Consider the following 18203-nt stretch of genomic DNA (forward strand, 5'->3'; position numbering starts at 1 on the left):
AAATAGCTATATATAACTCACAAAGGCACTTTCATTTGCCCAACTCTTTCTCAGAGGATGGGCATTAAAGTATTATTAAGCTTTAGTATATATGTTTGCAAGAATTGTGAAAGCATTAGCTGGAAAATGTATTAAGGTGGAAAATGTTTTATAAGAGCAACATTGGAGTTGGGCAGCTAAGAAAAAAAGGACTATTTTCAGTGAAAAGTGGAAAATGTTTGGTGAGTTGGATAGAATTAGATATTGTGGGTGGGTTCCTGTAAATGACTGCTGACGGGAAAGCATTGCTCATCTATAAACGGATTGGAAGGAGCACATTAAAAGCAGATTATCTCCTTTGAGTCAAGCTCAGTTCCTGGTGACTTATAAAGACACGTTCTGGGCAACAATATAATTAAAGATTGCCACAGTCTTCTTCCAGAAAGTGTGTGTGTGTATGTGTGTGTGTTGGCCTGTAATCCATATTCATTTACCTTTGTATTGTCTTCAGCAAGCAGACATGCTTGCAAATAAAGTACTGATTAGCAGCTGCCCATCATTTCCAATGTCTAAAGAAAGTTATGGCACCAATTTGAAAATAAAGATAATGCTTTTCAATTTGCTTTTCAATTCAGTCCAAGCCAGTTTCCAATTTTCAAAGCTAATCAATCTGCCCTTCAAAATGTCTGTGGGTATATTGGTAGCATATCTTGTTGTTGTGTTTGGGGAGCTCAGTTTTGAAGAGTACTGTCATAGCAGACAGCAAGCAAGACGTGAAAAGAAAAACACAAAATAATGGAATAATGGAATGTGCGGAAATGAGTAGACTTACAATGGCAATTAGAGAACAGGAGGAAAAAGACTATTATAATATTTGGGATTTATTTTATGAAAGGTTAGATAGAAGAATAAGAAACTGAAATATGTGATAATAGTAATAACATATTATAATTGATTAATATTGAATGAGTAAGAGAATGAATATAATTTAGCAAGAATGTTCAATAATATGATATAAAATATTGTTTAGAATGGTTTATAAAGATAATTAAGTAAGAAATGTACAATCACATTACTATGCGCACATGATATATGTACCCAACCAACACACTGTAAAATTGAAAGATGGTTTTATTTGTTGTCTTTATTGTTAAAAAAAAAAACCTTCTCCAAAATAGAAGAAAAAAAGAAAAACACATGTCCCAGCTGAAAAATAGTTGGAGCCCTTCAGACAAAAACGACAGTGTTTATCCTGAGCTGTGAAAATTTATGGCAATGTGGAACTATTTATTCATTTGTTTTAATCAATTTATATGGCTGCTCATCTTGTAATAGCAGCTCTTGATGGTTCTAATAAAAGACAAGCTGTTATAGAGTAAGGAAGGTAATTTGTTCAATTTGGAGCTGCAGCGAATTTCTTGACTTTCTTAAGGAGGATATTCATGTTTCCCTGTTGGGCTTTTCCCCCACACTGGATTCTGTAACACAGCATCTTTTCAGATGGATAGATGCTCTAATAGATTGGCATTTGTCAGATATAAAGTCCACATAAAGAATTGTTTCCTCAGACTAATTAATAGAGGAATGTGCATGATTCTCTTTCATTTAAACAACAATTAATTAACTGAACCAGAACAGTCATAATCTTTTACTCCTAGCAATTGCTAGTAATTCTGATTGGGTAGCATTTTTCAGAACAAAATGCGAATTTGGAGCTAAACTGTTGAAGAGTAATTAAAAAAAAATAAGCAGGGAAGGCATAAAAAGGCATGTCATCCAGCATATCTGAAACTATAATATTTACTGAGATATGTAAGGGAAACCAAGTTACTAATATGCAAATGAAAAATCACCAAATTGTAATTTTGCAATTTGCATATCATTTTTCCTGTTATGGGATCTCATTCAGATTAATTCAAGGTGGAGGTCGGTACACATTCTGCAAGGAAAAGACAAATGCAAAGTCGTTCCCCCTCCCCCCCCATTCAGATGTTTAATATCTATGTTTTTTTTCTCTGAGGATCACAGATATCAGGTGTGTTTTGCCAAGAAATTTCATAACTGCTTTTTCTTTTATATATATATATATATATATATATATATATATATATATATATATATATATATATATATATATATATATATATGTGTGTGTGTGTGTGTGTGTGTGTGTGTGTGTGTGTGTGTGTGTATGTATATATATGTGTATATATGTATATATGTATATATATATATATATATATATATATATATATATATATATATACACACACACACCACACACACACACACATACATATATGTTTTCTTAAGTTTTCGCGGGTACTTACATGTATGGTATTCAGCTTTGTTCGGACACAGACGAACACAATACAGAAGCCTGATGATGGCAGATGAGATTCTGCCAAAACGTTGCTACAACTTTAAAGCACAACTATAATGACGTGGGAAAATACCCAAACAAAGCTGAATACCATACACATACATACATACATACATACATACATACGTACATACATATATATGGTATTCAGCTTTGTTGGGTATTTTCCCACGTCATTATAGTTGTGCTTTAAAGTTAACATTTGCAGAATCTCATCTGCCATCATCAGGCTCCTGTATTGTGTCCGTCTGTGAGTACAGTACAGAATACAGAATACAGAAGGCTGATGATGGCAGATGAGATTCTGCCAAATGTTATACAACTTTAAAAGCACAACTATAATGCGTGGGAAAATACCGAACAAAGCTGAATACCATACACATACATACATACATACATACATACATACATACTTACATACATACATACATATATATATATATGGCCTTCAGCTTTGTTCGGGTATTTTCCCACGTCATTATAGTTGTGCTTTTAAAGTTGTAGCAATGTTTTGGCAGAATCTCATCTGCCATCATCAGGCTTCTGTATAGTGTTCGTCTGTATACGTATATATATGTATACAGTGTGTGTACGTATATATATGTATATATATGTATACAGTGTACACAGCCCATTATACCAACATCAACTCCATCAACCAATCAAGAGGCTGCAGCACAGCCAACCAGCCCAGCACACCATCCCCACCACTTGTATATAAGAGATGGCAGCTCCGGTCACACACTGCTTGCACTGGCACTAAGCCGAAAGCACCAGCCTGAAGATGGCGAGTGGGACCTCGCGAAACGTTGCCTATACTTTGAATCTTACGCGAGAAAACCGAATCCAAAGATCCACATACAAATACCGCAGAACCTCAGAAAACAAATATATATATATTCTGTATATACAGACGGACACAATACAGAAGCCTGATGATGGCAGATGAGATTCTGCTGAAACGTTGCTACAACTTTAAAGAACTACAATGCGTGGGAAAATACCAACCAAGCGAACACCATTATATATATATATATATATATATATATATATATATATATATATATATATATATATATATATATATATATATATATATATATACTTTCAAAAGATAGCATCAGCTAGAACCATTGTGGTGCTATCTTAGTAACAATAAAGAAAGAAACTGCTTTATGAGTGATTTAATAGTTTAACTAGTGATGAAATGTAGCATGTTTAGCAATTACTGAAGATTTGCTGGATTCAGAAATTATTATAGTTTAAGTTGATGATGAAATGTAACTCATTCTGCTGCTCCAGTTAATGTTTCCTACCACCTTTCCATGGTTCAGTTCTCCATTTCCTCCTGCTGATTGTTTAAATAGGGCACTTTGCAACACACCTTTTTTTTGCAGACAGCAAAAAAAAAAGAAGCAGCAACAGCAGCAGCAGCAGGAGAAATGGACTGATTGTAAATAAACTACTGTGTCACTTGGATCCTGTATAAATTTCCCCATTGATTGCAAATAAAGACATAATCTCTGAAAATATGGCTGGGTTCTATATATCATATTAATGTAGAATGTGGTGTGTTTGCTTGTAAACATGTATTTGAGGCCTATCTAATTGTTGCATAGTGTTTAATGATCAGCTGAATGATAGTTGTGCATAATAGTATACATTTGTCCTAAGAAAAGAGCATAATACAGAAGAAACCAAATCTTCAGAACTGTTCTGTAGTTATAAAAATGGTCATGTCCTAAGTTGCCATTCTCTGGCTAAATTTTAAGGCATGAACAAAGATTGCCTAGCTCTTTCAGTCTCCTATGCAGTGTATTTCTGAGATGGTGATAATGAACTCCTGATTTTTCACTTCAGTTCTTTTATTCAGTATTATTCAAGTCATTTTAATATTTGCTTTTATTTTACCCAATTCCTTATCTCCCTTTCCCCCATACTTTATTTTTAATAATTAGAAAGTATATTTCTTTCCTAGTCCAAGCCTGTAGCATTTGCTGTCAAGACTAATGTCAGCTACTGTGGAGCGCTAGATGAGGATGTTCCCGTACCAAGCACTGCCATTTCTTTTGATGCCAAGGATTTCCTACACATTAAAGAGGTAAATCATATAACCAAATCTTCTCTCCCCCAGGAGCTTGAATCTAAGCAAGGTTTGACTGTGCAAAGTAGAAAATGAAATGGAAAAACAGCCAGTGTTTTACACAGTATGGCACTCATTTAAAAAACACTGGCCCAATCTTGTTGTTCTCGTGGAGTGTTGACCTTCAACCTTCTTAATTTTCATGCCTGGAATTATGAGAGTTGACACCAATCTATCTCAGTAGCATTGCGTTGGTAAAGGCTGGATGAAAGACTGCTATTAGGAGCTGCTTACCTTGAGTGACATTTCAAACAGCTTAGAGGTTGTATACCTCTGAAGCCTCAGTGAGACCAAGTGGGGTTTGATGTCATTCATTATTTCTTGAACAACACACAACAATAAAACATAGGCTCTTGCACTACTGGATTTCCTTAGTGAATAGTTAGGAATCCTCGGGATGCCATGAGGAGCAAATGGTTTGATTTGTGCCTTGCTTATAAAAATACTACCTTTGCATTTCATATTTTAGAAGACCTGATATGCATAGGACTTCAATGCCATCTCTCTTTTTAATAGTCAAGTAGTACCAGAACATTTATTTTATAAGTGGTTTAGTTATTTTTGCTTCTCTTCCATCCTGATCAGATAGAAACGATTCATCTCATGCTAAGCTTTTCTCATTATTCCATGCGAGACTAATTTTACTAATTACAAATCTATATCACTGCAACATTACAAAATTAATTTATTATTTGGGAGTATCGTTAAGTTGAATGGTAGTTCTGGTAAAACAGAATGTACAGAGTCTTGACCTTAGTTGCCAATGTCTAGATTCAATCTTGAGATGAAACTGGGTATGTTTTATTTTGTTGTGGAGAAATCTGGAATGAAAGGACAAAATCTATTTCCAAAGTGGAGCTATGTAAGTTGGTTTTCTGAAATAAAAGATGTATTCTCAATATTTTTTTTATGGAACTGACTTTCAAATGAGGATCAGGAGGATTGGGTTACGATTACAACTTTATGCTAATTTCTAATTATTATGGACAAAGAGCATTTATTGCAAATAACCAGAGGAATCCTGCATTTGGAATGAGAGGTAAATAAGGTACATACTTAAGAGACCATTTGCCCTTTTATTCCCCCACCCCACCCCACCCCTTATGCTGGTTCTTGGCAGTATTTAAGTGGGTTATTATTGCTGAAACACAGTGTTTTATGGTACATATAATTGTTTTTAATAAGACATAAATTATACTCTCCTTGGTGTTTGACACTGAGCTTGGAAATTAAGTATTAGAACAATGTGCAACTATATCACACACTCAGCCCCCCTCCCTTCTCCTGAACAAGATGATGGGAAAAATGATTTGATAAGGTTCTGCCACTACTTGAATTAGCAGTTTCTGGAGGCTGTGTATATGTGTGTATTTTGGATCGTAAGTGCTTAGGAACCAGACACCCTTAAATATGTCTAGTTCAGACATCAAGTGAAGTCACTTTGGTAGCAAGCTAAAATGTCAGCAAGAATGGATAACTGCACATTGAAGATATCTCATTCATCATCCATTAGATAATATATTATGTACTCTTAAACAGACTGTGGCAACATTTATTGCAATGCATAAACCTCTCATGATTAGTTATCAATAGGAAGAAGATAGATTTCTTCTTTGTATACTGCCATGTGCATCTATATTTATTTTTATGGATTTTTTGGGTTATGTATACTGCACAGAGTTCAATGGAGTTGGGTGGTTGATATATTTGAAGAAATGAAGGAATGAATACATGCTTTGAAGAACATAAGGAAAGTGCTTTTAATGAAATAAACATTGGTATTCATGTAACATCCAATTAAATCAACTTTGTAAATGGAACAGATTTTTTAAAAAAGCAGTCTAGAAATTTGGTAGTTCCCCCAATATATCCTCATAAACCCTCACCCTGTCAATTAATAAATGTATGAAGTGTTTCTAATATAACAGCTCTTGAACTTGCGTCTGTGGTGAATCTCACAGGTCTCTCTTTGCCTTTTGCTTTTCTCCTTCTTAGCTACCTCCTCATTGTCTTGATCTGCTCAAAAGCCTCTGCTTTATATATTCATTGGGTTACACATACTTCAGTGTGAATTTATTTCTACCAGTGGGGGAAATGGGAAAGGAAGATACAAAATTGTAGCACTGGGATATTGGCAAATGGAGAGAAAAGAAATCTCGAGGAAAAACACTAAAGTAGGGTCATAATTTGGTTCTTCCATAAATGCATGTTTACATATTTTGGTCAAGTAAGGATCTGCAGAAAGTTCTGCTGGAGGTAGCATAACATCAACATAAAATACAACTCAGAGGTTGGCAGCCTTTGAGGGCGAATGTGTCGTTCTGAGGGTGCTATGTCACCAAATGTCTGCCCTTAGGACAGGGGTGTCAAACTTACATCGTCATGTGACGTATCAGGATTTTTTCCCCCTTCGCTAAACCAGGCATGGGTGTGGCCAGTGCATGACGCATCCAACCCGCAGGCCGCAAGTTTGACAGCCCTGCCCTAGGACATACTTCCTTATTCATAAAATCCCATGGTGACTATAACCATTCATAAAACACCCATATATTTCCCCCTTCAGAAGGCTACAGCTATCCAAAGCTTTTATTTTCTAGGAAAACTTGCAAGGTTTACATGGAAGCCATATACATTCTTGTAAAATAAAGATTTCAAGGCTGGCACTTCCATTTTCAGAACACCATCTTCCCATTATTATTTTTTTAAATCAAGTAATGTTTTTAAAAAGTCATTGGAGCGGGGAGTCTAGCTAACTTCATATGAGATATCCAAGGGAACATTGTCCACTTCTCAGGAGATAAATCTACTGAGAGCACCAGTGTGAAACTAATTTTAGTTAAGGAAATTCACCTGATCTTTGAATTGAATTAACAGGGGTTCTTTTCTTAAAGTGATGGGGCTAGAATCAAAACTAAATCTGAGATATTTTAAATTATATTTAGAAAGTCCATGGTAATTTATTTTTAGGAGTAGTTTGTCGTGTACCACTGAATCAAAGGCTTTACAGAAGTCTATGTAGATTGCGTCTATTGCTTTGCCCTGGTCGAGTTGTGTCGTCCATATGTTTTTGCAGTGTAAGAGTTGCAGATTACAGGATAGTTTTTTTCTGAAACCAAATTGTTTATTGGAGAGTAGGTTGTTTGTCTCTAAGTGGAGGATAATGGATTGGTTAATAATTGATTCCATGACTTTACAGGTGACGCAGCATAAGGAGATTGGTCTGTAATTTTCAACTAGGCTGGGGTCTCCCTTTTTGAAGATGGGGGTGACCGTGGCTTGTGACCATAGGTTAGGCAAGGAGCTGGTCCTGAAAGATTTTTCAAAGATTATGCTTAGAGGTTCTGCTATGGCAGTGGATAGCTTTTTAAGACGTAGGCACATATTCCGTCCGGTCCAATAGATAGAGATGGTTTTAGATTGCGTAGTGCTTTTTCAACATTGTCTTCTGTAAAATCGATATGTATTAGATCAGTGTAGTTTTCTGTGGTTCGGCCAGGAAATACTGGGCATGAGCCATTGCTGTTTACAAATACTGAGCCAAAGAATGTGTTAAAGATGTTGGCTTTAATGGTGTCGTCGTTGCAGTCTTTACCATCAGGTCCTATCAAGGGAGGGATGGACCTTGAGTCTTTTAGTTTGTTGTTTACAAAATTGTAAAAAGCTCGGGTGGAATTGGTGCTTAGAAGGTTTTCCTCTTGTTTAATGTGATAATTGGTGCATTCAGTCTTTATCTGGTGGCATAAATTTTTGTATCGATTTTTGAAATTGGCAACGTCACCAGATTTGTTTTTCCGCCAGAGTGATCTCTTTTTGGATTGAAGTTTCCTTATTGATATGGGTAATCTGCTTTTTTGTTTTGTTTTGGGAGTTGTTGTTGGAACATATAGTTTGATGACTCTTTTGACTTCAAGTAAAAATATGTTGTAATGGTCTTCAACGGTATTGCATCCAGTGAATAGAGATTGCCAATCAAGGGATAAGAGATCGTTGTCTATAAGATCATAGTTGCCTTTTTTGAAGTTACAGTAGGGGATTACATCATTGTGGTGATTTTTGTGTGGATGTATGTTGAGACAAAAGTCAATCATATTGTGGTCACTACTGGAAAAGGGTTCTTTAGTTTGTATTCCGTAAATTAGGTTCAAACTGTTGCAGAAGATGAGATCGAGGCAGTTGTTTAGTCTAGTGTTGTTGATTACTAGTTGTTCCAGTCCCAGATTTGTAATATAATTACATAAACTTAAATGCCTATTAAGATAGTTAATTTATTACTCTCTATATTATTTAATAATTTCTCACGTCTTCAAATTAATGGTTACAGTTCAGCAGCAAAGCTACAGCTTTGATTTAAAATATTGTAGAGGTTATACAGGAATCAATAATGTGGGAAGGGATGTATGTAATGGGAAGAGAGAGCAGGACAAGGCATGCCAAGCTAAGTGGAAAGAAGGGCAAAGGAAAGACAGAAACAAATATTTCCTTTGTTACAGAAATATAACAATGACTGGTGGATAGGAAGATTAGTTAAAGAAGGTTGTGAAATTGGCTTCATCCCAAGCCCATTAAGGTTGGAGAATATTCGGATCCAGCAAGAACAGAAGAGAGGACGTTTTCACGGAGGGTAAGATAATATACTGGCTTTATCAAAATTGACTTTTTAAATATTAACCGAATTCAGCTTTTCAATGATTTGCCCAGTACTTGTAAGCTCTCAAAATGTGGCATTTGTTTTGTGACAGATGAGAAACTATTCAAATTGGGGCTAACAAAATGGGGACTTCAGGTCTTTATAAAGGATTAGATCACTGTTCCTGAACTTGTGCCACCAGAATGGACTTGACTGATCTCAAAATTTCCAGCCAATATAGTGAATAATGTTGCCCTAGATGGGAATTCAGTGACATCTGGAACATACCAGCATTTAGTAGGCTAGTTTTGATAGTTTTGATTGTGCATGCAATTGCTTTGCCTTTTTGGCATTCTATTTAATACCTACATATTCATCTTTAGTTTCATGTTTCTAATTCTTTTATATAATCTTTCGTTAAGATTAAAGCTTTAGAAGCATCTTGGAAATGAATAAAGTCCAAGTACTGTCATCAGTTCATGATTGATAAAAGATTTCAGTAGCAATATGCCCTAGTTTATGGAGAGCTATCATCTGATTGAAGCATTGCCAGAAGAATCATGCTTATTTCAAAGCATCCTGAGTTTGATGTGCTGCCCAGACCAAGCTAGCTTCAAGATTTTTTTTAAAGAGAGAGAGAAACCTTAAGAGCACAAGTGCTTTGAAATTGGCCATCAGTAGTAATCATCAGAAGAGTAATTGGCAATAAGCTGAAAGGTTGACTTCATTTCTGTTTAATCTGCACTGTGAAATGTGTTTTTGTTTTATCAGCCTCTATGTTTTCTGTTTGGCAGTTCATAACATCTACTCCCCTACCACTGGTAGCAGATGCTTTTAGATTTGTTACAGCCAATAGTTTTTGCTTCCAAACTCTATCCTTTAAAAATAAATAAATATGGGTCTAGGTTATATATCATCCTAATTTTGAAAATAGTTATTCTGAGTGAATGGAGGATGTAAATACTCTTCTAATATTTTTATTTCATGCTATTGATTAAAAATAAAGTTAAAAATTTAAACCCAAATCAGAAATTTACAGAAATCCTTAGTTGCATTCATTTGTTATAGTAGAAGTTTATTATTAAACTAAAACCAATTGTCAGATTTAATTTGTATACGTAGGAAATGTTCTACTGAATGTAATGGTGCATAATCCTAGATGGGAATATGATTACTCTGTAAGAACATATATTATCAGTCTGCCCGATTTTTATAGATTGTACTGCTTCTCCTTATAGAAAATACAAGATATTTCATTTCATTTCATTTTGTGTACAGACAATTATTTTAACTTGTCATTATGATATTAATGACAGGTGTAAACATTATCCACCACATGTCATTGACAATTCTTATAGTACAAGTAGTACAAATGATATTAATGACACTTGAGGAGCACAGTTGGGACGGGCATTTCAATTGTTAAGTGAAGTGGTCGTTGAGCGACACATGATGTGAGTATGACTTGCTATATGACTGCTGCTGTTGACTCTGGTTGTCAGAAGCTGGTTGTGAAGCATGCAAATCAGAGATGGTATTCAGCAGGTTCTGACCAGTTTTGGAGAACCGGTAGTGGAAATTTTGAGTAGTTCAGAGAACCGTCAAATACCACCTCTGACTGGAGATTTTACAGTATCCCTCTCCTGCTACGCCCACCAAGCCACGCCCATAGAATCGGTACTAAAAAATTTGAATCCCACCACTGATGCAAATAGTGATCATGTGATCACGGAACACTGCAACGGCCGTAATTCCCATCACTTGCAAAGCCTCTGAATCTGAGAAACAGACCCAAATGAAATGAATTACTTTCACCAACAAAATCAAGTTCTGGGTTTTTTTTGTATAGCAGTTCTAAGTGTAACTCTCAGAGGTCTCTTTGAACATAATGGCAGTTGTTTTAGTGCATAATCTCAAGGCCTTTTACTTAGTCAGTTCCAAGTAATTGCCAATACAGATTTGTACCCAGCTCAACCTGAAATTAAGAACGGACGGAAACACTGTTGGCCTGTGTACCCTTCAGGCACATGGAAATAATACCAAAGTCCTGTTGTGCAATGTTTTCCCAGTGATCCAAATATTCAATGGGGTTCTTTATAATATAGGAAGTCAAGTGGGAATTCATCTTCAAGCCTTGGAGAAATGGTGTCTGGCACGTTTCGGGCTACACCCACTACCACTGGTAAGCTTTCAAAGTTTTCAGGGGAAATGAATTCCAAATAATTTTGATTTGGGAGGTCCTACATATAATGCGAACTTGTACTGTGCTGATGAGGGTCATGTGAGCCTCTTAGATGGACAAAGAACATGTCCGTGTGGACTGGCCCTCAAAATAATTGTACAGTAGCTGTGAAGGATTTTCAAATAGATCCTACTGTTTGTCTCAAAAGAATAAAATTTGTCCCTCCCCATTAAAGTTTTTATATCAAAATGTTCTGATTCTGAAAATCTCGGCTATGATGTCTACATGCATGTGAGGCTGTTACCATCTTTGCACCTTTGCACCATATTATCCTTTTTTAGTTGTGTGCCTTAGGTGGAGCACAAGGCAGTAATTTAAAATACGTCTAATGTATTCTTATTCTGGGAAAGAGCAAGAGAAAGGGACCTGTGGTAGCGTGGAGCATCTACCAGTTTGCTTTGTTTGAGTGCCACCAATTGCACCTGTCGTTCAGACATGTCAATTACTGAGATTTCAGTCTCGGGGGACAATGGTCCCTGATAAGCACCTGTTGTCAAAGGCTTTCAAGAGCCGGATTACTGAGTGGAGAGAGGAGACAAATTATTTGGGCCTAAATGAAAGGTGAACAAATGGCTTATACACCTCTTGATTTCTCTCTTGAATGGCTTCCCAGAGCTCCCTGACTTTACATCACCGAAATATGGCATGTTGATGAATTGTAGTCGATAATTTTGGTAGGAAATAAAAGGAAATAGGTATGCTAAGCCTCTGAGAATTCCAGTCGCATCCATTCCAATGCCATTATTATACCCAACCTCAACCTCTTCAGCCTTGCTAAGTGATGAGGATAATAATCCAAAATTGCCATTCTCAGTCACAAAAGTGGAAATGGATATATATTAAAAGTGCAACTTTCTGAACAATAGATAGGAAGCAAGGCGGCTATCCTGAAGCGGTGGTCGCATTCCTGTGGAAAGAAAGAGTAGCTGAAAACAGAGACTGAATCATTTCCCAAGCAGCAGCAGCAGCAGAAAGACAGACACAGGGGTTCAAACTTAGATGACTCCCAACACCAAATTATTCTGCAGCTGAATTCATGTTTGTATGGCTGCTATGCAGCAATTAAACAAAATCATCTTGGTTTTTTTTTATCTTTCAGCAAAACAAAAACAAAAAGTGGTAAGTGCACAAGCTCCATCTAATGCCCACTAAAAAATTCTTACTGTACTCTTGCAAAAAGTTGGTGTTTACTAAATATTTTTTTGTCCAGACAGAACATCTGCCTCCATATGATGTTGTCCCATCCATGAGACCTGTTGTGCTAGTTGGCCCTTCTTTGAAAGGCTATGAAGTAAGTGCGCCTGTTAGTAACTGACATGCCAGACTTCTTTTAAACTGTATCAAACGGTTTGACCACTTTGTGGGATCTGATTATAGCAACTAAAGGTTGTCTTATGTTCTCCCCCCCGCCCCCCGGCTAACTATACAAACATATTTGAATTTAATGCTACTATTATCAAGCCAACTGTGAAACTTGAGACACACAGTTCTGCAGTGCCCTGTTTGAGCAAAGCCACTTTAATGGTTTATTACTGGGTAAATCTGAATCAGATAACGTGGTCTGACACCCATGAAATGAATAAACCAAGACTTGCAGAGAAAATGGAACTGTCCTGAGGAATAGATGGCTTTGCCAAAGCTGCAACACATTCCCTCCTTTAAAAAAAAAAACTGTTAAGGAAGATACATACATTCTCAGATAAAATGGACATCAATATTTCATTTTTGTTTGTCTTGAAACAGAAACAAAGCATATGCACGACAGATGGTGCGTAAGAGAAAGGACTTAGCTTTGCTCACTTGGAATTAAAAATGTCTGTTTAAGTGCACAAAAAATATCTCCCATGGTGCCTCCCAGGTCCCTTGCTTCCTTCTACGGTTTCCTTTCTAGAGTCTTTAATTTTAAACAAAAACTTAAAAGGAGCTGGGTTGCTGCAGAGCATAGCATCAGCCTCTATAATCATCTTTGTTTTCAGTGACTTTGCAATGGGTCCCATAGATGTAAAAAAAATGGTGGGAGACTACAACGCCATATTTTGTTTACAGTGTGTCCATTTATCCAGGAAAAACGAAGTTGGAAGGTGATTGAAAAACTTCTAGGGCAGAGATGGGGAATTATGGTCCCTTTGTGACTTGTGACTTTGGGAATTGAAGTCCACTAGTCATAAAAGGACCATAGTTTCCCACCCCTGATCTAGGGCACGGGTGTCAAACTAACGGCATCATATTGCCATCATATGACATTTTGCAACATTTTCCCCCTTCGCGGAGCTAGGGTGGGCATGGCCCGCGCATGATGCATCCGGCCCACGGGCCGCCAGTTTGCTACCCCTGATCTAGGGGGACAGAAGGAGTAATGTAAACCCTACCTGTACACTTTTAGATGAAGTGTTTTGTAATTGAACCTATCCACTGTGGAAACTATCTCTTTCTGTTTCCTTTCTTCCATGCAGACTGGTCTGTTTTGGATCTACTGCTAAACCATGATTTACACCCATCCACACCCACTGGAAGTGTACCTATTCCTGGTTTATGGATATAAGCTGGGATCATGAAACATGGATTAAAGTTGGCCTGTTTTGCTGAATCATAGTTAATATTAAATATGGCTTGGTTAAGTCCAGACATAATAGCTGGATTAATACATAACACTAAGCCATGGGGTTTGTTTGATGATGGTTCTGTTGGGTGTGCAAATCTAGCCATGGTAGTGATTTCACATATTAAGACTTAGTGCCTAAATATTTTGGTAGAAAAATAAAATGCTGTCAATTTCTTGGGGATTTGGAGAACAGAAAAGTGCACCCTGCAAAAGGAACAAGATAAACTAGCTGTCATTAAAGCTACTTCTTACCAAACTTAGTGGAGTTGATGATTTCTTTCATTTCTATCCTGCCCTTCTATCCTGTATGGATGAATTTTTAAGCATTTGGTTAAGTAAAATTTGGCTTTATTTTCCCTTTCCAACTCTATAGTTCAAATCCTTGCTGGCAGCATGAGCCAGCAAAGAGGAATTGTTTTTGGCAAGCGTAAAATAATATTGCCAAACATATTCTGGAAAGCCCAGAGAATTGTTGTGTTTAAAAAACAGACCAATTTGTGACATTTGTGCTTTCCCATTTGCAAGTGGCGAGGGAGGCATGTCAGAAAACTTTCAGGATCTTTTGCAGAATATTTAGTTCTTTCCATCTACCAAGATTAGAAAATGTCTGTTGAAAGAGATCTAACTCAGGCACCGCAGTCAATGTATATAGAACTTTTGAGTATTTGTGATGCCTTACTTTTCCACTTTTGTTCTTTTACTTGGGGTTTCTTTTTCTCTGTTATTGATCTTATTACTTCAATTTTTTTTTAATCTCTGCAAGGTGACAGACATGATGCAGAAAGCCCTGTTTGACTTCCTGAAGCACAGGTTCGATGGGAGGTGAGCAGTAATGTCCTTTTTCCCCCTTTTGTATTCGTGGTTCTCCCTAGAAGTCAGTGGTATCTGTACTCTGTAGCTGATTTCAGCTGCCATAGCATTTTATATATAGAAGCATACATGCACGAAAGCACATATGTCCATTTGTTTGTTTGTTTGTTTATTGTGTTTTATACCATTTCTTTAATCACTATATTATATATACTTAATAGGACTAACTGATTAGATATTTTAGCATGTATTATACATACCCAAAATAAATAAAATCGGGATTGTTCAGTTAATAAACTTATCTGCCATCTTATGCCTAGTTCTCTTGCAGAACTAAACTCAGTATATTTATTTTTGCCTGTAAGAATTCAACTTGTAAAATATACACCGAATTTTAACAAAATATTTTCCGCTGAAATGGATATTTTAAAACTTGAGTTTTCCACTTTCTGTTCGGTAAAGTTAAGTTAGATGAAATTATGTTGTTTTCTCTTAAAAAAAGAAAGAAAAGAAAGTACAAAATCTGTGCTGAAAAACAAATGTTGCCACCTCATTCATGATCAAAGTACTGAGAATTGTAGTTGACCCAAATTCCCAGGAATTATTTAAAAGGTAAGACAAATGTTTCTGGGAATAAGAAAGTAAAAAACAAAAATGGAAGTAGCTTGGAGATTTAAATTTTTTAATTTCTTTGGTTTAATCGTGCTGTGGTTCTCACTTATATGAGCACTATAAAATTTCCAGATTTTATTTTTGACAAAAATATTCACTCTCATTAGTCTAGCTTTTTCACAGAACTTGTCTCTGATGAATCCGTGGCTGATTGCCTAGTTCTGTTAATCTGAAGCTAAATCTTGCTTGTTCTTTGTTTAAGGAAGGTTATTTGCATGTTTAATAATTTCAGATCCAGGCTTAATTAACTTCTTCAGATTGCAGCTTTAGGATTTCTCAGGCTTTTCTCTCCTCTAAGCATTCATCTTAGATTGCTTACTGTTCCGGCTCCCTGGGTAATCCTTAATATTGGATGGAACAGGAAAATATTGCCCCCTGGAGGAATGATATATACTGTATCTCACATTAGATCTTAATATCTGAAGCGGTCTTTGGATGAAGGGGTCTTTGTGTACAAGTCTGGGTTTTGAAGCGAAGCAGCACTATTCTTTATTACTATTGGGATAAGAGAAGTCCACCAAAAACCACAGGACTGTAGACAAGACTAAGAAATCAGGAAAAGGCAGTGTTGTCTATGAGAAAATCTACCCTTTTCAGGTTTAGGTCAAGAGCACAATGAATTGGCAGGTCCCAAAACCTGATCTGCACATGATTGATCTTATGTGAGCAGTGGTGAAACATGCACCATAACTTCATGATCAAAACATCAGGCATCAGGTTGCAAAACATAAGGGTAGAGCCAATGTCATGGCATCACTTCTTGCACTATGCCCTTTTGACCTACTCTTGGTTTGTTGCAGGTGCTTATGCACATTAGACATGTTCATGCATATGCATTCTCCTATACACACATATTTCAAGTTAAGAAGCTGTTTTATACCAGCACTGTGATACATTTTTAAAAATCATGGCAGCTAATAGCAATTAGTAAGGTCTTAGGAATCTGGATCTGAAGATATGAGGAGGGATTGGAGACTAGAAATGCTAGTAGTGTAGAAGTGCTGATACCCTACCCTATATAGATCAACAAATCTCCCAGTTTCTTGGGAAGTCCCCTATGTTCTTATTATGAATATGAAAATTTATACTCTCTAGAAATACAACTTTCTTACATTGTATAACAACCCAAAGTAAATTTGAAAGGACTAGCTCTGCAGGGAGTAGTGTCTTATATTCATATACATCATAGCCAAGTTGCATCTAGTGATTTGTGCTCCAAAGCCATTGTGGAACTTCTGAATCTGAAAACATGATACAAGCTCTCCTACTAGAATTCAGGATGTTAGAAGACATCTTCTTGCATCATGTTTGCTTCCATCCATCTTCCTTCTGCCTCAAGGATGTTTTACTAACGTGCGGTAAATCCTGTAAATCTGGTGACAGTACTTCTGAACTTTGAAACTGCTTTTTCAATTGATCTTCTTAATTTACTGCTTAAATATTTTTGTGACATTTTCTTAATCTGAAACAATGACACCAACATAAGTCTGAGTTTATGAAGAGATTTAATTACATTTTTGTTTTTAAAAAATTCTTGCAAGATACATATTTAGGAAGTATAGACTGCAAAAACAGCACAACTACTACTGTATTTTACCTATTTTCCTGAAGTTCATCTTGGCTTTTACCTCATGGAATGATTCTCTGATACAGAAGTAATAATAATACTGAAATATTCATCAAGACTGTTGCAAAGATTACTGAGATGTAATTGAAATGTGTATGGTAAAGTGCTATATGAGAATATACAGTAATATAGTAATATAACAGGATTTTAAGAACACAGTCTATTATTTTTTCTTCTGCTCCACCCCAGTACGCTGGCTGTACTATTCACCTCCTGCGTTCTTATTTTTTGCCCTTTAGGCTAGAATACAAATCAACCAGATTATTCTGTGAAATTGTGACCCAATCCAGTCCAGGTTGACATGCCTAATTTTTGGAACTCATTTAATTCAAGTTGGGAAGTTAAAAGGAGAAAGATGCAAGGGATGGTCGAAATGACAGGGTAAAGCTTAAAGCCTCATAAATATAAGGACTATGCTGGCCATTTTACACTCTGGGATAACACATCATTGTGTTCCCTACATTAGCATACAGTATAACTGAAATTTAAATTATGTTGGGCCAATAACATCTTTATTTTGGGGAAACTTTGGGGCTTATCTCTGTGAGTTTGTTCTTCTTTATGGAAGCAATTACTTTCTTTTTTTAGAACTGACCTTGTGTTCCTCATTTTTCTCTGAATTTGTTCACTAATAATATGTGTGCGCACTCACACACACAGCCTCCTGCTACTGCCAAGATCCTTGTCAAAACTTAATAGGGGCATATGATCCCTTTTCTTTATATTTGTTTAAATACTGCAGTGGCTTTCCCTAAATAAATGAGGGAAGAAAGATGGAAAAGTTAGACCAATTGGAAGCTCAGGTGTTATTTTTCAGGCTGTTAGGTTTAAAGTGAATATGCAAGTTTCCAACTGTTCTAACTCTGAAGGTGATTTGTGGTACCAAATGTTAGCTTCACAGGTTCTGTTGTTGGCATCCGCTGGTATTCTGCTGGGTAAAAATTAAAAATTCTCAAAGCAGCTGGTAGTTAGTTGCTGGTAGCTTCTTCCATTTTAGGCTACTTAAGCAATACTTTATTTCAAGAGCTAGCATGAAACAATTTATTGCCATCTCAGAACATTATGTGATAGAATATTTACTTTGGACTCATGCCACTTTTGAAAGACATAGTGTGTGG

At 36.3% G+C, this 18203-nt stretch overlaps 1 protein-coding gene across 3 annotated transcripts in view; it reads left to right on the forward strand.

Annotated features, from left to right (window-relative positions):
- The window catches only part of CACNB4 (calcium voltage-gated channel auxiliary subunit beta 4), a 135131-nt gene that overhangs the window by 101081 nt on the left and 15847 nt on the right, over positions 1 to 18203 (forward strand). For all 3 annotated transcript variants that reach the window (XR_015746541.1, XM_087949993.1, XM_026680092.2), the window contains 6 exons: positions 4341 to 4463; positions 8996 to 9126; positions 11238 to 11314; positions 12474 to 12493; positions 12585 to 12665; positions 14740 to 14798. Coding sequence is in view for 2 of the 3 variants with exons in the window: in XM_087949993.1 (XP_087806119.1) it covers positions 4341 to 4463; positions 8996 to 9126; positions 11238 to 11314; positions 12474 to 12493; positions 12585 to 12665; positions 14740 to 14798 (491 nt within the window). In the remaining variant the exon portion in view is untranslated. The remainder of the gene's footprint in view (positions 1 to 4340; positions 4464 to 8995; positions 9127 to 11237; positions 11315 to 12473; positions 12494 to 12584; positions 12666 to 14739; positions 14799 to 18203) is intronic.

The sequence above is a fragment of the Notechis scutatus genome, chromosome 1 (assembly GCF_049901735.1).
Source record: "Notechis scutatus isolate UNSWTSFEM ecotype Mainland chromosome 1, rNotScu1.2, whole genome shotgun sequence".
Lineage (NCBI taxonomy): Eukaryota > Metazoa > Chordata > Lepidosauria > Squamata > Elapidae > Notechis > Notechis scutatus.